This window comes from Malurus melanocephalus, unplaced genomic scaffold (assembly GCF_030028575.1).
Source record: "Malurus melanocephalus ecotype Western Australia unplaced genomic scaffold, MMel_1.1 scaffold_16, whole genome shotgun sequence".
In the NCBI taxonomy this organism is placed as follows: Eukaryota; Metazoa; Chordata; class Aves; order Passeriformes; family Maluridae; genus Malurus; species Malurus melanocephalus.
This window is the reverse complement of record NW_026623248.1, coordinates 1,507,512-1,529,941: the sequence shown is the minus strand read 5'-3', so window position 1 is coordinate 1,529,941 and position 22,430 is coordinate 1,507,512. Positions and strand designations below refer to the sequence as shown.

At 41.3% G+C, this 22,430-nt stretch overlaps 1 protein-coding gene across 2 annotated transcripts in view; it reads left to right on the top strand.

The window, feature by feature from the left end:
* FAR2 (fatty acyl-CoA reductase 2) overlaps nt 1-14,213 on the top strand; it is a 114,754-nt gene extending 100,541 nt beyond the window's left edge. For both annotated transcript variants that reach the window (XM_057385665.1, XM_057385674.1), the window contains exons 7-12: nt 3,664-3,782; nt 4,780-4,847; nt 8,091-8,262; nt 11,918-12,047; nt 12,896-13,023; nt 14,051-14,213. In XM_057385665.1, coding sequence (XP_057241648.1) covers nt 3,664-3,782; nt 4,780-4,847; nt 8,091-8,262; nt 11,918-12,047; nt 12,896-13,023; nt 14,051-14,213 — 780 coding nt within the window. The remainder of the gene's footprint in view (nt 1-3,663; nt 3,783-4,779; nt 4,848-8,090; nt 8,263-11,917; nt 12,048-12,895; nt 13,024-14,050) is intronic.
* The last annotated feature ends 8,217 nt before the right edge of the window (nt 14,214-22,430 follow it).

Genomic DNA, 22,430 nt, shown 5'->3' with positions numbered 1-22,430 from the left:
AGCAAAAGATATATCCTTGAAATAAGGGTAATTCACAGATCTCACAGCTTGARTCTTTTAACACAACTTTATTTTCCAGGCCAGGTTACCACACCATCAATTCAAGGCAGCAGTGTTTATCCTTTCATTTGTCTCTGTGGGTATTGTTTCTGAATCCACCACTATCACTTGTTATCCCTCCACAATACCAACCATTCTGGGTCCCACTTGCCACTGCTTTGTACAAGATTTCTCCCTGTACAGACTACACCTAAACAATGTGTGTGATTGTTTCAGACTGCCAGTCACATGGGTAATTCACTATATTTTTTCCTAACACTGGTGTCAATGCCTTTGYAAAATGGTGAGGAACAAATTAAAAGATAAATAATAACTTGATTAAATATTCACTTTAAGATGAAAATAATCATTACAATGTAATACATGAAAATAAGAAAGTTTTGTACATTTTCTCCTGCCTTTTTTTTTWAACTAAAATCACTGCCTTAGGTCTCTTTGTCAATCCATAATGCTCTATAGCTGTGGGCAGATATTTATGTTCATGTATGAGCTGTTCAACTTCATTACTTTGTCAAACTATATTCTAATCAGCCTGGTGCAATGTATCAAAGGATTAGTGGTCTGCAGTCATGGGAGAGCAGAATAAAAGCCAAATATCTTGTTTAAAAAGCTAATTTATATCTGAAGTAGAGCATAAATAGAAACTGTTACAGTTACAAAATGCACAGGAAAAATAGTGTGTATGTCCCAGCTAATGTTTTCATCTGAATCCCATCTATGCATTTCAGAGGCATTCAACTTTTATTCCCAAATTCCTGACTTCTAAYCATGTCACAGTTTCTTTAAAAAATGCATTTTATTCCTTGATGATGACTCAAGAAGCTTGTACTGCCTCTCTGCTCTAGTCCCAGCTACTTGTGCCAGTTTCTGGGTTCTTTCATGATGTAAAACAAGATCAAGAAATGTTTTGCAATTCCTTCATTTTGCAGGTCCGTTCCTTACATTTCCAAGTAGGAAATGCAGGTTCTAACTTTGGTAATGACATTTGGTTGGTTTTTTTTTTTTTTCTCATTGTAAGCTTTGAGCATTAAAAATGTCTGTCACAAAATTTATCCAGAATTGGTTTTCAAAGAAACTTTGGGCCAGAATTCACATGCAGATGCAGCCTATGTCTTTAGATCCAAGTTAACTCACTGGAAAGTAAAGCCTGTGGGATTCTAGGGTCACTATGGGAAATAGCTTCTCTTTTTATATAAAAGATTTGACTTACACTGAGATGGTTTTGAAAAAGAGATGATATTTTTTGGTCCAGGTTTGAAGGTCTGAAGTTTTTCAGTGTAGCAGATAAAGAGACAATGAAATTCATGTCATCTACACTGAGCTCTTGGGTGACAAAATGTGATATTGAGAGCCAAGAAAAAGACAAAGAACAATGACAATGCAGGATGTAGAGACAAAGTTATTTGGAATGTTTTCTGGAAGGGAAGGGTATTTATTATTAGGGACTCAAGACATTTTTGTCTTCAAAGGAAGGAAAAATTAATAAGAACATAAATAAATGTGCTTGAATGTGGTGAGTTGCTCGAAAATGAACCCTTGAACATCTGAGTGATGCATTAGTTTGATTATCTTAAAGTTGTGTCAGTACAACTAGCTGTCTTGGCCAAATGCATTTTAAACTGTGGTTATTAGACAAGTAGTTTTATTTATTTGCTTTAATTAAGGATTGAAAAAGTAAAAGGAAAATGGTTCTGGTGGTTTGGTTTTGTGCATTTGAAGTGTCCCCCCACACAGAATGTTCACTTTCAGCTTCTAACCAAGCTCATCCCATAGGRAGAACAACCCTCAGATTCAGATTTGGTTCAGATGATCTTTGGTATCACTTGGGCAGAATCTGGACTCCAAACCTTGCAAAAACGTTTTTCTTCAGTTGCAGTGTTTGAGACTGATCATTTAATTCCATAAATAGACATATTTCTTTTAAATATTCATGAAATATGGGAGTCTAAGTTGTTCTTGATAATCTAATTATGTTTCTTTCGCCTACAGTTGCTCCAGCTGCTGTGGGGAGCTGTGTTTGTTGATTGAGGAACAAAATGAAATTAATTATATTTCTGCTGGAGTGTAATTAAGGCATTTTGTCTCACTGTTCCCTATTACATGCAAAGACCTTCCTCCCTGCAAGGCAGTGAAGCTGTAGGGCACAACTGGTTTAATTTGTGGTCTGGGCAGTGACTGGCCCCAAAGCACCTCAGCTGAAAGGCTGTCCAGAAACATCAGACTCTGAGCAGGAAATTATTTTCGAGGCTTCAGTTTGTAGTAGCTTCTGTTTCACTGAAGAGAAAATTGTCAACACCTATAAAWAGAAACCAAGCCATACCTGATGAARTACCACTGAACCATTTTCAATGTAAAAACTAACCTAAAAAACTTAAACCTGAAGTTAACCTTTGTTAAATATACAACGTAGGAAATCCCTAAATCATTCATATGTGTATGACYATCACATGCTGCTCTGAATATGTTTTGCAGCAAATCCATCAAACATCCTCATTTTGAAGACCTCWGAAAGGTCTTTAGTGTACCTGTGAAAATGTGATCACACAGTGGTCTCTAGTGGGTATGTGTTCACAGCAGTGGAAAAACCAGAGCTGAGCTCGGTTGCCTCCTTTGTTTCTTTTTGCCTTTTTCTTTTCTGCTTGAAAAAAGCAGGTAGCAAGAACCCAAAGAAGATGATAGTGATGTTGTTGCAAGTTTTATTTAATGTCTGAGCTTAACCATGGTACAACTTAGGGCAGCAGAAGTTAATGCATGACAGAGATTTGAGGAGGATGGAGTGAGCCGTGTGCGGAGTCTTGCACTGCTGTCTGTGTCAGAGTGGGATCCCTTGCCAGATGTACCAAGGATGAGATGGGACTGCTCAGAAGTCTTAATTCCTAAAAATCACATCATGCATCAAGGCCTAATTGCTCATCATGGAAACCCCTTGACAGGCATTCAGGTTAAATGTGTATATTCTGGGGAGCCTGATCCCCTGACAAATGYACTTCCAACCAAAGCAAGGTGAAAATTTTTTGTTCTTGCCTATTTCTTGTTTTTTCATTGTCAGTACTTTGTATTTTCACTAATTCCTTTTATTGAGTTTTGGTGGGTAATGTGCTCTTCAGGGTAGGTGCCATCCTTTGACTTAACAGTGTTTAACAGACAGCTTTGGAAAAGAGGAGAGTGTAAATACAWCCAAAGGAAAGGTAGTCAGCTTTTCAAAAAGCCTACTGGTGTCATTTCCAAAGTGACAACAGTCTTTGAGGGACACTCAGACCTCTGTCTGCCTGTGTCATTTAAGAAAATGTAACTTTCAGGCATCACTGGGAATTCTACATTAGGAAATTCAGATACATTTCTTTCCCAAGGTATTTTCTTTCATATTGAGTTCAGTTAAGAGTCCCAGCTTTTCTTGTTCTACACAGCACAGACATYATCATATTTCCAGGTTTCCTCCAAAAAGGCAGGACAGCAGGATCTGTGGGAGATACATCTTTGTTGTCACAGAAACCAAACAATTGTGCTGGCCTGTGCCCAGTGCATGCTGAGGAAGTTGTGCCAGTGAAACCTTTGCCCAGGCTGAAGTGGRTGACTGTTTTCCTGTCTCCCTGTGTCCCACAGGCAGGCAAAGGGATCCTGCGGACCGTCATTGCCAATAACGAAGCGGTGGCAGACATGATCCCCGTCGACGTCGCCATCAACCTGACGCTGGCAGCCGGGTGGTACACGGCTGTGCACAGGTGGGAGGGCTCTCCTTCTGCACCATTCCTAAAGTGCAGCAGAACTTTAAAGGGAACAAGGAGCTGGTTAAAAACCGGTGTAAAAGGCTGGTTGATTCGTTTTGTGGTTGGTGTTTCGTCCCTGTGGGTGGGCAAGGACTGAGCGTGTAGAAGAAGCAATAAAGGCAGGGTTTAGAGTTAGGAATTTCTAAATCTACTGGTGACAACTGTTCCTTGCCTCTCAGAAATCACTTTTCTGAAGGCCAAGAGCTCTGCAGCAGCTGTTTTTTGGGCCTCCTTTTCATTGAGTTGCTTTTCAAGTGTCTTGTGGAGTTTTCTTGGTTACAAAGCTCTTCTTTGTTTTCCTTAGGAAATACTGCACAATATAAACATGGGCTTATMGGTTATATGATCTAAAAAATCTCCCTTCTTTGCATTGTTGAGAAGGGTATGTAGAAGTGACACTATGGATTTAAGATCTTTTACTGTGAACYTCTGGCCTGGCTTTTAATCATTAGATAAGAATACAGAGAATAAACCACGAGTTATTTTGGAGGTTTTTCCAACTCTGAGAGCTCAAACCCAGGCAAATAAAAATCAGAAGTGTTTTACTTTGAAAGACAGAATAAGCCCTCTGAGCTGAGGGTAGAGCTACATCCAGTGAGCTAAATAAGGATCCTGAAAGGACCTTGAAGGGCAGCTCACCAGCTTTCCCCTGAAAGCATTATTCAGAAAAGCACCAAATTAAAACTGTGCAGTTTGCAAGTATACAGTAAGAAAAATTACTGATGTAATCACTTGCACCCTTGGCAAGGCAGGCTTACATCAAGAAAACTGATTAATTCTTGACTTAGGTTGAAGGAAGAAATAAAACCACTGTGATCCATGTTTAGTTCCATACCACAAACTTTGGTATTAAACAAGGAATTTTCTTGAAATTGATTGATTTTGTAATCCCTTCCCTAACAAATGAAGATTTTCTTCACATCTTAAAATGTGAATCTTTTCTCTTTTCCAGACCAAAAAACTTGTTGGTATACAACTGCACAACAGGTGGAATCAATCCTTTCTTCTGGGGAGAAATGGGTAACGTGTCACTTAAATGGAGAATATTTACAATTTTTTTTACCCTTTGAAGAAGCGGTTTCCACTATTCAGGTGTCATTGTGTGTCTGCCATCCAAACTACAGGTGGGGGGCCAAGCTRCAGTGGGTGAGGGTCTTGTGAGGAAAAGGGCACTTCCAAACCAAACCATTCTAGGATTCAGTGATATTATGGAAGTGAAGTGGTCTTTCTTTCCSCTCAGAAAATTCTGAACAGAAATAATTGGTGTACACTTGAGAAGGCAAATGTCAAGATCACAGTTGGGCTTCAAGAACAGTTTGTATTTTGATGGAGAATTTTGTCAGTGGAAAAAAATTAAGTTACTTTCATGGCTGACTCTTCTTCAACTGGATGTACTTCCAAGGCAGGGGTGAAAGAAAGGGAGGACAGATCCTGATATTCTTGCAGAGAAAAACTCATGCTGAAGCCAAGCAGCAGAATTTGTCTCAGCTGTGTACTGTGAAATACTGTGTACAGTCAGTACATTCATGAACAGGGCCCGATTTACTTTCTGGTACCCCTGCATTCATATCTTTGTGCTTTAAATACAGGAGGCTGTACTCCATCTCTCAGCCTTTGCTTTGCTTTTCCCCTTGCACTGTTTACATGGCAAACTAAGTCAGCAGAGAATTAGACCATAATTGCATTTACAGAATAAATGTCTTAACCAAGATATTTGATCAAGTGGTTTAGCAGGGAAGAGGTTTCAGCAATTGGCTGAGTGCTGAGAGCATCACTTCAAGTTCCTGGCTTTTTTTTTTTTTTTTTTTTTTTTTTTTTTTTTTTTGAGAGATAAAATGTTGTGTTTAGTCACAGATCTTCTGTGGCTTTTTCACAGGATTGAATTCAAAGCTCTTCACAGGTCGCTACTTCAGCAGCAGCCACTATAGTACTACTGTCTGAGGTTTGCCTTTCTTAACCCTTTTTCAGTGTAAATTTACTGATGAAAACAGCAATGTATTAATGCACTGTCACTGATTTTATCCTGTTCTTCTGCTTAYAACTGTGGATTTAGCCATGAAATCATCTGGGTGCAGCAGCAGCTYCCATGAGCAGCTCAGCTGTGTGATGGGACCGAAGGCAAAATTTTCTCCTTGGGTGACACTATGAAGCTCTTTCCACCATACATTGTAGGCATGATTTTCCTGAGAGCAGCATGCTGCAGAGAATTAGGATGGAGTATTAAAGTGCAAAATTTTGCCTTTAATGATATTGCCTGGTTGAAGAAATGAGTTTGGGAAAGTCTTACTTCATCAGGATGTTACGACTGCAACCCTCCAGTCTGAATCCTCAATTCAGTCTCCTACCAATTTCTTTTTGGGAAGTACACATAATTCCCAAGGAGTCAGGGTATGTGACTGGTCATCAAGGTGGAGGGTCCTGAGTGTCTGGAAGCTGCTGAGAAAGGAGGAGGAGAATGGGAGTCAGCTGGCATGGGACTGAGCACTTTAGTGCAAAGCAAACATGGGGTTTGCAGAGAGGAGGGTCTGAGGCACTGGTGACACCAGGTGACACCRGGACCTGCTGTAGGAAAGACAGGTGGATGCAACACTCAGGATTTTTCAAGGGGAGAAAGATGAAACAGAGAAACTGAGACTGGACTGGGCTGAGGATACTGATGGTAGGGAACAGAAGTGACTGAGATGGGGATGCTTTGATTACAAGGGCAATGAGCTTGGAGGGAGGGAGGGAGGAGGAAGATCTAGAAGAATTTATGCTCAAACATTCATCGTAAGATAGTACATTCTAAAGCTCTGCAGACACAGGTAAAAACTAGTATTAAAAGGAACCTTATAATCATTTCTTTTCTAAGCAGTGCTGTATCTTGGGAATTTCTTTCCTTATTTTCTCATTACTTTCCCTGCTGTTACAAGATGTGATCAAAAAGCTGAATTTTAATCTGAAGAAGCACATTCTGCTTTGCTCTAATGTAAATCTGGTTGGTCTGATTTTGTGAAGTACATTTTGCAGTTTCTCCTCAAAACTGAAACAGGCTGTAAAACAGTGTTCAGCGTGGCAAAAATTAATTTAAAATAGTTCTTGATAGTCTCCCTAGGTGAGATCTGTGTCTGATTCCCCRCCTGCAGAACCTGCCTTTGAGTTGTAAGATTTGGTGCTGCGTTTTTCTGTTGAGGTCAGAGGGGAAAGACCACCCACCAAGTTGTTTCTGTAGCTCCTAGAGGTGACAAATGTCTGGTTTGCCCCTTCTTAGAAGAAGTACAGCAAAAGTCGCTATTTTAAGCGCAGTAATGAGCTGACCACAGACACTGGAGAGTCCTGTCAGAATGTTATGACTGGAATCTGCTTATCTGAGGATTATCTGAATGTTTCTTGTAACTTGCAAATTCTCATCTGATTTTCTATTTGTAACATAAGCTTAGAGACTAAACTATAATATGAGCACAGATTGATGTCGTTAACTCTCAAATCATTTTTTTTTAAAGTGAAAAAAGCCCACATATTCTTCTTTCTTGAGCTCAGTGGTGCTCAGGAATAGGAGCACCATCTGTTTATCAGTCCCTGGGATGATGGTCTTATATTCAACTACTGCAGTTCTATTAAGCCTCTGCAATATGCAAATACCCCAGATATGCGTATCGAGATGCCACTTCATGGCACTGTGCCATTGCCAAACTCAGAATCAGACCCAACATATTTAATGCCTTAAMATGCAAAGGGAAGAGAAGATTCCCATCCTATCATTTGTTTTCAAGTTAAGAATGCAAGACAATTTGCTGCCTTAGAGCTGTCACCCTGTGTGTAAGCGACCTGTCCCTGACTCAGACTAACTCAGACATCAGCCCATTGGAAAATCTGATTGGAAATTAGAAATGTCATTTTTATTTTATGCTAGCAGATCAAAGTTTGCTTTCAATTATCTGAAGATATGTTAGGACTTAAGAATTTCTTTTACATCTGCTGCAGGCCAAAGCAGAACTGCAGCTCCTTGAAGTTCCCACAAYTGCCTGCTTTTCCTCATTTATGTATTGGTGCGTTGACAAGGAGGTTTTGTCTGCCACTCTTAAGTCTGGAGCAGGATTGGGCTTCAAATAGGCAGTAGACGCAGTCATCAATTTTCATGGCAGAAGGGATGATGTTGTCCAAGCTGTGGTGACACAGTTCAGAAAGCTGTGGGCTGGAGATGTAAAGCACAGTAACTGGGCACAGTAAATTGTGCCCAGCTGGAAGTGAGTGCTTGCCAGTGAAACGCCTGTTCCCTTGCAGGGCAGTATGTCATGTCCACGTTCAAAAGGAACCCTCTGGAGCAGGCCTTCCGAACTCCCAACACTCACATGACCTCCAGCTATTTGATAAACCAGTACTGGATAACTGTCAGCCACAAGGTGCCCGCSATCCTCTACGACCTGTACATGAGGCTCACGGGGAGAAAGCCCAGGTAAGGAACGGTGCCCTCAGCCTCCTGCACGCCTGTCACTCCTGTGGAGAGCAGAGCTCTAACCAGTGWTCAGAACTGGAGACTTTGAGCTTCTTCCCATTTCCTTGTCTTGAGAAAAATGAGGAAAATGTATGGCTGCAGCTAAGCACAACTTAGGGTTTGCACCCTTCCCATCACCTGGAGAACAGCACAACTCTTAAACTCAATTTAACACACTTCAGAGGTTCCCAAGACAGAGGAGGACTGGTAATGTTCTGTCTTCTCTATGTCCAGATTTCTACCACTTCAACTTTCCAATAGGATCACCTCTATCTGGCATGAGGTGGCATAAGGATTTGAGGCTGGCAAGGTTTAGAATATACCAGCTAATTTTTCCCCCCCTTGAATTAGATGCCTAAGTARCTGTTTCCTGAAATCAACTGGCCTGAAATCTAGGAAGCAGTTGTTTCTGAATATGATCAGATTCACTGTTAGAGGTGATATTTGAGACCTGGCAGTGGTATGGCTTGGAGGAACAGCAATAGCCATGTCCCATGTGGAAGGAAGCTTCTTGAAGGTAGTGTTACTCCAGACACTGTCCTCCTTTACTCCCTGCCACCACAGAGGAGGATTTATTGTGTTAACGTGAGAACAGGATGTGTTGATGTCAGCTGCTCTTGTGCTCCTCTGCTAGTTTAGAAAGCTGGCTTCAGCTGTTTGCAAGGAAATCCCTGGCATTACTCTGGTTTCTCCCTGACGTTCTGCTTTAGAGGCAAATTGGTCTGTAAAAAGACTTGCAGTTATCCAGGAGGAATTACCCTAGAAACAGAGGTAAACTGAACATGAGGCTGAAATGTCCAATCTCTGTTGAAATGGGCAGCACTAAGATCTTGGCACTGCCATTACAACTGACATTTCTTTTCGTGAATTGGCATAATTAACCAGTAATTGATTGGCATAATTAACCAGTGGACACTGCCTGCAATGGTGTATTTAAATGTCAAACAGACCTCAGCATGAGCTTCTGAACGTTGAGATTTGCAACTTCAGCAAACACGGCTCAGCAATGAAGCTGTGAGTTTACCAAGTCTTTTTTTTCTTTTAATATAATTCTTCTTTTCTTCCTACACACTACTTCAGCTCATCCAGGTATTGCTGCAGTGTGGTAGAAAGCACAGTTGCAGCTCATTGTTTCTTCTTTTCCCAGCTACCTGAATGTCAGACCTGTACATCCATGGGCAGTAAACTACAGCAAAAAAAAGAAAAAGAAGCCTTTTTAGGTGTAAGCTTGTTTCACATAAATTGCCAGATGTCAAGCAAAACTGCCCTGAATGGTTTTCTATGAGGGCTGCACATCCATCCATGACTTAAGAGCACAATGTGGTTTATATCCTTTGTAGTCTCCTGGGGCAGTCCTGTCTCACCTGAGATCTGCTTGTGCCTTGTGCAAGGCTCTTTAAGGAAGCAAATAAAGAAATCATTGCTCTGAAGAGTTTTCTAGAAGATAGAATGCATGTCTGAAGTRTGGCTCCAGTGAGCTAATACTTGATTTATTCCTCTCAGTTCCTCCACARTGGAGAATGAGACTTCCTGTAAGAAATCTTTGCTAAGTTTGTACTCAGTTGATTTTTTTCAGAAGACTTTTTACTTCATACAAATTTGTCAGTTTTTTTTAGTGTGGTCACAACATTTGAGGTCAGCCCGTTTGACATGAAACAGATCACAGAATGACAGACTGGTTTGGGTTGGAAGAGACCTTAAAAATTATCCAGTTCGAAGCCCCTACCATGAGCAGGGACATCTTCCAGTATCCCAGGTTGCTCAGAGCCCCATCCATTGGACACTTCCAGGGATGGGGCAGCCACAGCCCYATCCCTGGGCATCTCTGGGCAGCCTGTGTCAGGGCCTCACCTCTCTCACACAGAATTTTTTCTTATATTAAATAGTTGATTCTCTTGTCATCTCTTTTTTCTGGCAGTTTCCATTGGTCCTAAGCACTTGAAAGATCTTGGGCAGTCAGCTTGAGGGGCACCTTCAGATCTTTCCAATCTAGCAGCATACTTCTTTTCTCCCCAAGTTTCTGAAAGGTATTAAAATATTCACAAGGCTTTGCCCCATGGTGCTTGCCTACACAGGAGGATTAATCTGAAATAATTTTAAAGTAGTTCAGATAAACTTCATTCAGTCAATGTGCACGTAATTATTCAGAATGAAGGTTCATTTAATCTGATGTTCTGCTTGGCTTCTAAAATGAAAGCCACTTTAAGAAGGAGTGCCTATCTAAGGTTTTAGTGCTCTTTCCATTTGCTTTGGGTGAGCTGCACAGTTCTCCTCTAAACTGATGAACTCATTGTGTCTTTCTCTGCTGTGCTGAGTGCTTATCGTCGTGGCAGTCACGTCTGCATGGGGAGAGGTCAGCCTGGCACCATTCTCCCCAGACTGCCGCCTTTTATTTGTCACAGCAACTGTGTTACCCTCTGGGCAGCTCAAAATTTCACATGAAAACAGCTCTGTTTTCCATGGAAATCAGCCATTTAATGCTTTCTCTTGCYGTTACCCAGTCTGAGAAGACATGGCATCCTTTCAGAATTGACGGAGCCTTGTAYATCACACTTTAAAACAATGGCCAGAGGCCTTTTGTACTCATGACCAGTGGGACAACTATAAAATAATCCTGCAAGGTAGGACAGCATTACTGTCAATCCCCTTTTATATGGAAAATGGATAAGAAAAGGCCAAGACACATTAGAGGACCTGAACCTACATTTCCAAGGTCCTTAAGCAGTTACACCCCTGAAGCAAGGCAACAAAGACATGGGGCTTTTGGAGCAAGTCCAGAGGAGAGCCATAAAGATGGACAGAGGGAGGGCTGGAGCACCAATTCTGTGAGGTCAGGCTGAGAGARCCAGGACWGTTGAGCCTGGAGAAGAGAAAACGYRAGGAAAACCTAGTCARTTTTTCAGTACTTGAAGGAGACCAACAGGAAAGAAGGGGAGGGACTCCATCATGGAGTGTAAACATRGGATGAGGAGTAATGGCTTCAAACTGAATGAAAGTACATTCAGATTGCGCAGGGGGATGGAGCTGGATGATCCTTAAGGTCCCTTCCAACCCAAAGCATTCTGTGATTCTTTGGTTCTGCCTGAAAACTGAAGTTGAGCAAATGATTTCTGAGTTCAATGTCCATGCTGCAGATGTGGTCATCTCTGTACTGGAGCTAATTCCAAAAATCAGAGCCTTGCTTGGTACCCAAYTCAGGTGTGGGAACAGAAGATAATTCTTGTGGCATAGAGAGAAGTATCCTCCTTGGGAACAGAGGCACTACACCTTTAGTGGTACAGACTTCATCCTAGCTCACATGGGCGCTTCCCTCCTCAGTGGGACATGAGGTCGAGATGCAGCTTCCAACCCTTGTTTAGGTCAGACCAGTGAGTTGGACAGTGGAAAACACATTTACCCGTGTTGAAGCCAGCAGTAAAGCTGGGTAGCTTTAGGCTCAAGAGCTCAGCTGAAGCAGTTCAGACTTGCTGAGTAAGTTCGCAGCCTAGTGAGCAGAAGGGCAGTGCTCAGGGGGAATKGCAATGCTCATTCACCTCGACTGGCAAAAACACAAACCAACAACTTCTGCATAAAGTTAAACTTCCTGCTCACATCTGACACTGGTCCTTTGTTTCAGAATGATGAAGATAATCAATCGACTGCACAAGTCTATGACACTCCTGCAGTATTTCTCCACCCAGTCCTGGAATTGGTCTTCAGATAATATGAATATGTTAATGAGTCACCTTAACACGGAGGACAAAAAGGTAAATRTGCCCTGAATATGTGTTGCTAATCTCCAGTTCTGTTCATCTGCAGCAATTATTTTTGGTRTATTGTTGAGCTTTTAAATGATGTCTAGATGACTGGAATTGACTTTAACCTGAAATAATTAATTCATTTTAGGAGCTTTCTGTTTATTACAGGAGAATGTWTTCAGGTCCCTTCCAACCCAACCTATTCTGTGACAAATTCTTCCTCTCTACAAAGCCTTTCTTTGCTCTTGGAGACAGACAGCTGCCTGAGAGCTTGCTAACAATTTTTCCAGCATGAGCACCTAAAATGAACTGGGGTAATTGGCTCTGCAATGAGATTTTGTTTATGCCAAACACCAGATTACCCATTTCCTGGACTTCTGGTGATCTAGCTGCCAAAAGAGAACGCAGCACAGAGAGTAACACGGATGCCGAGGCACCTGTTGACTCAATGTCCAGTTAATTTCCTTACACATAATTCTAATGACATGTTCAAACTGCATGGATGTTTTTATTTTAATCCATTTGCCTGTGTGAAATGCCGTTTTTCTTCCATGATTCTCTCTGTGTGAGTGTACAAATACACATATTCATGGAAAAGTTGCCACCTGAAAGATAAACACCTTTCTCTTCTGCCAGCTAGCACTACATTTCTGCTTGCTTTGCCCAAATTTCCAGCTGTGTGAGACATTAATCAGCAGCTGTGAAATACAGCCTGGCAGTGCTTGAGAACTCAGTGRCTTTGAGAATTTCAGAGAGAGGGCCTTGTCAGGAACAGAGATCAATGAAGAATTGATGCYCCAAATGAACTTGTTTTGAACTCTGGTGTTCAGCTTTTGCTCTTTGTCTTTAAATCCCAGTTATACAACTTTGATGTTCGCCAGCTGCACTGGTCAGAATACATCGAGAGCTACTGCATAGGTGCTAAGAAGTACTTGCTAAATGAGGACATGGCTGGCATTCCAGCAGCAAAGCAGCATTTACGGAAGTAAGTCACACCCAGGACAGGGATAAGAGCTCCTGGCTACCTTTGGATAGCATTTGGGGAAAATAATTACAGCTACATTGCAAAATTATTATTATCATTATCATTATCATTATTTTTATTTTTAAAATGGAGATAAATAACTTACGTTTTATGGCAGCGGTTTGTCAGTATTTACAAACAAAGAATTTGCCACAGCAAGGAATCCTAAACAAGTTCATCCTTCATGGATCATTTTTAGGAGGCTCATAAGAACCTCAGGAACAGACTACTAACTGCCTCAGACAGTGGGCTATGGTGCTGYGATAAAGTTTACCTTGAAAAAAAAGGGCTCTTCTAAAAATGAAACAAGTCTTTAGGTCTTTAGGTGCCTTTTTTTCCCCTTGGTCAAGCACTGGGAAAATGAGAATTAGAGAATTGCAGAAACCTTTGCTTGGCAGAAAGAAGACAGGATCATTAGCATCTGAAAAACTAACTAATAAYACTGAAACAGATTCTGTAAACTACCACCCACTCCCCCTCAAAAAAAAATCCCAGTGCTGCAGTATTACAATAGTGAAGACAATTTATGGTTATTGAGTAATTTCACAATTCTAAAAGCAAGGTTTCACCCAAATAAGAGAAACTTGCTTGTTCAGCTCCTGTGAAAGTTCTTTAGCCTGCCCCAAATCCTGCAAGGTGAGAAATAGCCAATATACGAAACCAAAGCAGAAAGTATTGGACAAAGTCTGCCCTAATGAAAAAACTCACTATATTAATTTCTCTGGTTCGAAATGAGAGTAGAGGACAAGAGATAATTCCAGTACAGGTACTCCACCTATCCCATTAACTGTTCACTKTGCTCCAACTTCAGCACAATTCTTGGAAAGACCAAGGACTCCAGCACAGCATCTCCACTAAAACAGGAAGGGMAAAAAGCCCAAGGGCTACTTGTAAATAGGATTTCTTCCCAAATTACCTGTAGGAAATGCAGGRGGCTGGTGAGCTTCTTGTTGTTGGTGTGTTTCTTGATAAGATGCCTCTTTCCCAGGCTGAGGAACATCCGATACGCATTCAACACCACCCTCCTCGTGATCATCTGGCGCATCTTCATCGCGAGGTCGCAGATGGCTCGAAACATCTGGTACTTTGTGGTGAGCCTCTGCTACAAGTTCCTGTCCTACTTCAGGGCATCCAGCACCCTCAGGCACTGAAGCCATCCATCAGCAACCAGCCTCTTCCAGAAAGGAGCTCCATCTCCTCTAATCAGCAACTGTGGGCATCGGGGTCTGAAAGTAGCAGAAAAATTCACTCCCTCCAACAGCATCTGGCATTTATTGTGCACTGTTACATGCTCACCTTTTTAATTTTAACTAATGCTTTAATACATGGTGGTCTTTCTTCCATAGGACCAGGCCAATTTTTAAAGCCATAACTGAAGCTTTAGGAACAGGTCAAGCTGGAATCCCTCATCTAGAGTCAACGTGCAAGAGTAAGGATTAACCAAAGTCATTGTCTTCCCATCTACTACTCCCTAGGCTATCTTAATCCCATCTTCTTCCTCAAAAGAGGCACATTTAAAGCATGACCTTGGAAGTAAAGGATGCCACCAGAGAAGACCCAGCTAAGGAAATTAACCTGTAAGAGACCTTCCTAAAGCAGCTGTTCCGTCCTTCTCATTCAGTGAAATGGTACCTTATTGAAAAAACAAGATTGCACCTCTTTAGGTTTCCAAAACTTAGGAGGAGGAAAGATCAGTCACACAAGGCCAGCAAAAACACTAAACAGTTTTTGGATCTTGTCTTGAATTGCTGCTGTGGACTGATGCTTTCAAGCCATACCTGAAGACACAGATAGAATTCATGCACCTGTGTTAACTCTGCTCACTCACAAGCTGTTTTCTTACAGAGAGGTTAAGGTTTTTGTCCCTGTGGTTAAGGTTTCAGTCTATTAAAAAATTCCTGGTCTTGCATTTATCACATTTGCTTGGGATATTTTTGGCATCTTGAAAAATGCTGTATTAACTCTGAGAATGAAGAGAAGACTTCTTAAAAATTGGAAGAAGAATACAGAAATTCTTCCATTATTTTTGAGGAATAGGTCTTTTTCCCCTTGGATTTGCCTGCAGGAAATCTCTCTATATGTAGCTCAAAACCAGCCTGATACTGTGCTTTCATTACAGCTAAATCACTTTGCAGTTGATCATTTCCACTGGCAAACAAAGTGTAAAGACACRTGTGGAGGAAACATCACAGGGCCTGCTCTGCTGCCACTCCTGTCAGGAGGCATGAAAAAATCTGGAACTTGTTTTAATGAGAATAGGTTAAATGTTGGATTTTATGATCCTAAAGTCTTTTCTGACCTAAACAGCTCTGTGATTCTTTGACTTCTCTGTAAGAACAGTCATGCACTGTGAAGGTAACACATTTTGTCCTGCAATTTAGAATTTTCAGAATTTTAGAATTAAATTTAGAAAGTAAGCCATGGACCTTCCTAATGTTCATGCCTACTGGAGATCCTTGTTTCTTGTAGTGAATTATGAATTTCTGTGGGGGCAGAGAGAGAGCATTCTTCAAAGCAGCTGGTGCAACAACGGCCAGAAATTTACAGTGTTGCCAGGTTTTCAGAGTCAACTTTAATACTGAAATATTTTTTATTTGGATAACACTGAATAAACACTTCTAAGAYGGTCAGTCTCTGAAGCAGCTGGATTTTGAAACAGTGCTGCAGTCAGTTTCTCTAGTCTTGTGTCATGCCAGCTGTCTGCAAACATAATGCTACATCACAACAAAATGACACAATCGCTCTTTTGTGAGCTGAGAAGAGCAGAGTATTTACAAACCTGGCGTTCCTCAAAAATTATACTTGGCTTTGGCAGTGAAGACAAGAGTAAGTTGTGACAGTGTATTTATAACTCAGGCCCTCAAGCTGGTTCAAAGATCTTTCTAAAGGTGTGACGAATTCATCTTCCCCCCTATGCCCCAGGGGTCTAGTTCCAAGCAAAGGATGCCTGCAGCAGAACCTGACCACAACTGTGGTGTCCAGGGTGGCAGGGCTCCGGCATTGCCACTGACCTCTGTCTGTTTGTCACAGTTACTTCTGATCTGTGCTTAAACAGGTCAAACACTCAGTTTACAAAGATGCAGATTTCTGAAGCTCTTGCCTTGGAAATGTACTTCTTCAGTGAAACTGGTTGTTGGGTGTGTGTTTTCTAGCTTCAGGGCGTGCTGTGCAGGTGTCACTGTCTGGGAAACCTGGAGCTGTGGGTTCAGGGGCTGGGGGCCAATATTCCCTGTCCAGTTCTGCCATAGCAGTGTTTTGGTGAAGGCTGTGGCATTGTACTTGCTATCTTGGTGGCGCTGAGGCAGGTTGCTGCAGGGATTCCTCCAGAAAGACTGCATTCCTTCAATTACATAATCAGGTCAGCAGGCAGCTTGCAGTCTTCTCATAGGAAAGGCTTAAAAACAAAGCAAACCAAAACTGTACACCACTTTGAAACAAACTTCCACTCAAACATTAGGAAATTATTTTAACTCATATCCTGAAAGTCTTTTTAAGTGCCTGCCTTATGGATGAAGAGAAGCAGCAGTAAAGGTGATCCTAAGTCTTAGGCTGTGCATGTGGCAGACAAAAGGYTGGATCTCAGAAAAGTCAAAGGTGCAGAGCTGCTACACCTACATCAGTCAGCTCTCCTAAGAGTAGTGTCCCAGCTTTCCTTCCCCTTCCCAACTCATGCCAGGCATTCCTCACAATATGCCTGTAGGCATTCACAGTTSTGTGCACAGGCTGTTTTGTCCCAGCAGGTCTGAGGCATATTTTTGCATATCCAGACCTGCTTTTCTGAACACACAAAAAGATGCTTTACTCAGAACACTGGTGRCATGACATTTTAAGGAAACAGCCACAGAAAAGCTACAACTCGGCCCCAAAGAAACACCAGGAGCTGGCTGGTTTGGAAAAACAGCGCTGTTGCAGATGGTGTCTGCTCTTCTGGAGACCTTTCGTGGCCCACACAGCATTGCCAGCAGCTGCTCCACAGCTCTGGCCTTGCCTGGGGCGGATCAAGCTGTTAGCTTGTCTTTACACACGTAACATGCAGGGAAACCTGAATSTTTAATCCATTTTCTTTTGGCTTGAGATGTTTCCAGGTGGTTGTCTGAAGCACAGATGTATTTCAGAAAACCTCAGTGCAGGGGCAGTGGCCTTTGAGTGCCAGTTGTGACTGTCATCACCAGGAGCTGGGCATAAGAACTTGTTCTCACATCAAGAGTGGCTGATGTTTGATGGTTTACTTTGTGCTCCTCRGTGGATTTATTTGTGCTCTGAAGAAACCCAAGCCTTGGGGAAAATACCTGAAAGTAAACACTGAGTATCATTTCACTGTCAGCAATGGGCAGAAGCTTGCAATTAACAAGCAATTAATCTTTTTTTAAAAACAAAACTGCAATAACAAAACCAACCAACCAACCAACCACAACAAATCCCGACAATTAATATGTTTTAAATGCCTTTTGAATGAGAACCAAAGCTGTTTATCTCCAGCATGTGTTACCAAAAAAAAAAAAAAATTCTCACCCCTCCACCCTCCTCTGTTCTTTGTTAAGAAACAATTCTTCCACTGAAGGGATTGGGGGGTGACACACTGGGAAATTACAGGTTGTTGGCCCATTACCCACCTCCTGCAGAAACGTGTTCTTTTACATTTTCTAAGGAGTACATCTGCCTGTGTGTACAGCTGCATCTTCCACCACTGGACAGCAGACAAGGTGAAAGCAGTGGAGCTCATCCTGAAATGCCAGGCTGTGCTTGTGTGGCATGCCCTGTTCCACTTCAGTTCACGACAAAGCAATTAAAACATACCCTCATTTCCAGTGTAAAGGGAACCTAACCTGTAGTTGTTAATCGAGTCATTATCACGAATAAGCAACTGGGAAAAGAGGGAGGGGGGCATCCTTTTGTTTGTAAATAAGCTACAGCTTCATGGTTGAAAGCATGCTGTTGCTCTTCCAGCGTTGACGTCCTACCGCTGAAAGCGAGGATGTACAATTAGTACAATTTTAGTACAACTGGACCCCTTATTCTAGCACAGAGCAAATAACATTCTCCAGAACATAAGTGGTAAACACCCCATTACATGGTGCTAAATATTGGTACAAGTTGGTACAGATTTACTTAAGAGAATTAAAATCCAAAAACTAAAGTGTATTTGGGGAATAATTAAAGATGTACTATCCCACTTTTCTCTATTGCTTAAAAGCCAACTATAACTTGATTTGTTTTTTCAGATGAACGTGAAGCCACTTACAAAAGGTTTCTTGTCCTTACATGATCTTGGCAGATCCCAGTTTATAGTAAAATATGTACTCTCCCACTGTTCAGAGTTTCTACGGTTCTGTCTGCTATTTCTATCCTCTTGTTAGCTATGAGACAACTTCCTGTTATAAATCTTAAATTACAGAGTTTCTAATGTTAAGGCATAATATTTTGAGCTCTCAAATCAGATAAAATGATCAAACCACAAATTACGTGAACCTCAGCCATAAAATTGTAATATGATGTTTATGTTATTTGAAACATTTAATAAAACAAAATATTTTAAAACTATGGTCACTTTGCTTTGCTTAGTTTGCTGAAGGARGGGGTTACTTGCTGGCCCTAGAAGTTGAGCAGAGGCTGCCTCCCCAGCACATCTGTCCACATCTGCAGCACAGCTGTCGGTGGAACGGCAGCCCCACCTACAGGAGAGAAGCCCGGATTTTAAAGGCTGTGACAATGAGACTTTAACCCAGATACGGAAGACTGGAAGGTCCTTCTGTGATGGGTGTCCTGTGGATACTCACAGGGACAGGTCTGCAGCAAAGGAAAATTAGGAGTAACCTAGCCAACTTCCCTGAACAACATTTTTTTACCTGAGTATATTACACCAAATTCTAAGTTTTTAAGTGCAGAGACCTCACCTCATTATGATAGTTTTCTGTCAAGCAAGAGTAGATAATGTCTAGTAATTATCTCTCACTTCCTTGAATACAGCAGACTTTAACGAGAGGAAAGGACACAGCATTATCATGACCCTTTCAGTAATGAAAATTATGTYAAATCCTGAAACCCAGGGCATACATCAAAGATACAACTTTCATTTTGCTAGCAAATCTTAATTCTTAAAATATAATTTTCCATTTTTATATGTAAATGTGATCTTTATTGCGGGAGAAAAAAATCAATTTTCCATTAAGATGCATCTGTGAATTAAAGCCATCAGCAAGAAAGTTTGAATTCTTTCCACAGAACAGACTTAAAGGTCAACCTGCAGAGTTCAATATTTAAAGCTTTTCTTCTGACATTTTAATTGCACAGTGTTATCAAGGCAAATAATCAATTAAATAAATGAGGGAAATTGCATTAATCTTCATTTTTAAGGGAAGCAAAAATGGAGGGGGGCGGGAGGAGGAATGATATAATGTAGGGCAAGTCCTTAACTGATACACTGTAGACAGAATAAGCAGCAGGTCTCACGGGAAGGCATCCCAGCCAATTTTCAATTTTMCCCATCTCCCTCAGCTAAGGACAATTGGTGTTCATTAAGAACTGACCCCACAGGTCCCAATTTATAACTATTAGGATTTTTTGGCTGTGCAATGTTTTGTGGAACAGTGATAAATTGGATTTTGGATCCTGCACTCACGCCCTACCTGTGGAATGGCATACCACAGCAAAGCTGTCTGAATTAACCCATAGCCCAAGCAGAGTCCAATGGGGTCACACACTCATCTGCTTCTCTTGCCACAAGTGTCCTGATGATAGAAATTCCTGCAGCTCCCTGCACTGCAGTCTCAGATGTGACTTGCTGCTTCCAGGGAAACAGCACTTAACACCCAACCCCAGATGTAAAAACCACAGCAAAGTAAACAGCAAAGAAATGCATCTTGTATAAAAGAAGCTTAGCTGAGAGGGGGTCAAGGCAATAGCTCTGAAGCTGCCTAATGATCCATCTTTTCCCAGTTTTCCCTGAACAAGGGGTGCAGAGAGCTTTGCAGAGGGCTTTCAACGGGAGTTCCCACCTCAGCTTSTGCCCTGACTTGTGTAATTCGGATTCAGTTCTCACTGCAAGCTCCTCCTCGCCAACTGGGGCTCATAACCACTCCCTTGAGAACTACTGGCTTAACCTAGAATAAGCTGCTACAAAAAAATGAAACACAGTTCATTGGATCAAATGTATATAAACCTGCCAGAGGAATCATGGCTGGTGAAAATGCAAAAATGTTTGCAGAAAGAGTGTGTAGTTGTATTTGATTGAGTGAACAGGCAAGATTTGAGGTAYACAAAGCCATGTTTTGCTACTGATAACATGGGTCCTTTGCTACTGTTGCTTGTCACTGAATATTTGCTGTGCAAGACACTTAAGAACCCCCAGAAATTCAAGTACCCCTGTGCCTCTGGCAGTTAGGTTTTGACAAGAAAGCAATAGAAAGCATAGCATGGCACAATCTTGCAGAGAAAGGCAGATGAACTTAAATKTTACCTTTCTCTTTGCCTCAGGCTTTTAAAAATGGAGGAATCTTGGAACTTGAACAAATGAAAAAAATCACAACTACAGACAGTAAAAAYTATTGTCATTGTACAGTAATTAATAAAACTGGATACTTGAAAGTGCGAACAGCACTGYTATTCAACAATGATTGTGTTTATGCAACAGTAAGTTAATTTGAGGKGAAATTGTGCCCTCTCTTCACAAACCATGAGTATTGATCATTTTAGCACATTTTGTTACTCCCCTCCCAGCTGAGGCTGATGTGACAATTGGTCTGGGAAAAGAGAAWTATCAGCTGCCTATGGAGGTCTCTGGGAAATTTGCTACCACTTAACACCTCTGGGGAAGCTTTCTTGATAAATAAAAGGCTGCCATGGAGGATATGCCAAAAAAAAATCAACTAATATTTAGTCAGCAAGGGCAAATTCAGCAGTGCACAGATTAATGAGGTAAATTAGCTTGAAAAGGCAAGGGAGGCAYAAGTCAGGGATGTGCCACTCTGCAGTCACAAATGCTGGGCCCAAGAGTGGTGAGTACAGAAATCCCTGCCTGAGAGCCTCTCTCCTAGGGAGGGCTGTGTTCCCTGTTTTCAGCAGCAAGATGTGCCAGGTAATGACTGCAAGGGAAAGAGAATCCTTCTTGTGGCTTTTTGGGGGTGATTCCTGAGGTCAGGTCCTCATGACAGTGGAACAAATCCTCAGAAGCTGTGTAGGATCTCATATAAGAGAAGGAAGGAAGAAAGAAGGCAGAAGGAAACATAAGATGACTTTTCTTCAGTAATCGATACAATTTTTCAGATGCTTTTAACTATAAGAAGGTGAATTCCTAAAGGTCGGTAAGTTAAGATTTATTTAGGAAAAGAAGTGAGAGATAACAAGATGGAACTAAGAAAGTTCTGGTATTTTTCTGTTTTGTGACCAAGCAGCTCCTCCTCTGTCAAGATTATGAAAAGCTTTGATGAGTAACAATGAAAGGAAGGAAAAAACTGTGAGAGAGAATGTGAATTTGGGCATCTGATAGACAACGATCCCAATGGTGGGATAATAGAAGCAYAAGTTATTTTGTTCATTCTTTAATCTTTGGCATTGGGGTGGGATTAATATTTCCAGGAAAATAAAAATTCCCAGGCTTSATTTGCGTAATTACTCAAAATGTARAACATGAAAGCAAGCAAAAGAATACCTAGAATTTAATATGCATCAAATGCAAACTAGCTTCTATTAGTATTTCTTCTAAACAAGATACTATTTAGCCTTGGAAAGCATAAAATCAGTCAATGAGCAATACAAAATAGTGAATATGTTTTGGTATGTAAAGCAAGAATTATTTGCTAATTGGTYGTTCTTTGGAGCTTGCTCTATTACAGCATTAGGCATTTTATTTGGAAGTGTGATATCCTGTGATAAATATGGATTTGAAACATTGAAAAGTTTTGCTTATTTCCTTGGAGGTCTTTTCCAACCTCARTGATCCTGTGGTAACTCTGAAATAGGATTTTGCCTTATCAGAAGTGAGACAGAATACTGAGAGAAAAGATCCTAGACAACATCCACTGCCCCGGGGCACAAAAAACAAGTCAAAATTCTTTCCTCGCTTCTGCTAAAGAGATGGTGRGAGCTGGATACCCACCAAGAAAGAAAGGAGAGTATTTCCAGAAATCAGATACCTGCAGTCTCAGAGAAGCAGCAGCAAGATCCCAAGGTAGGTAAATCCCTGGAGAACAGGAGGTGAGAAGATGTGCAGTTCAATCTCCTGTAAGAAACTGCTAAAGAATTCASTGTCTCAAACTAGAGAGAATAAATCTGACAAGCCACAAATTTCCCTACTGGTCTGAAATCATGAATAGGAACTGCACAGGAGATGACAAGTAGCTCAGATTACATAAAATAATGTATTTAAATTA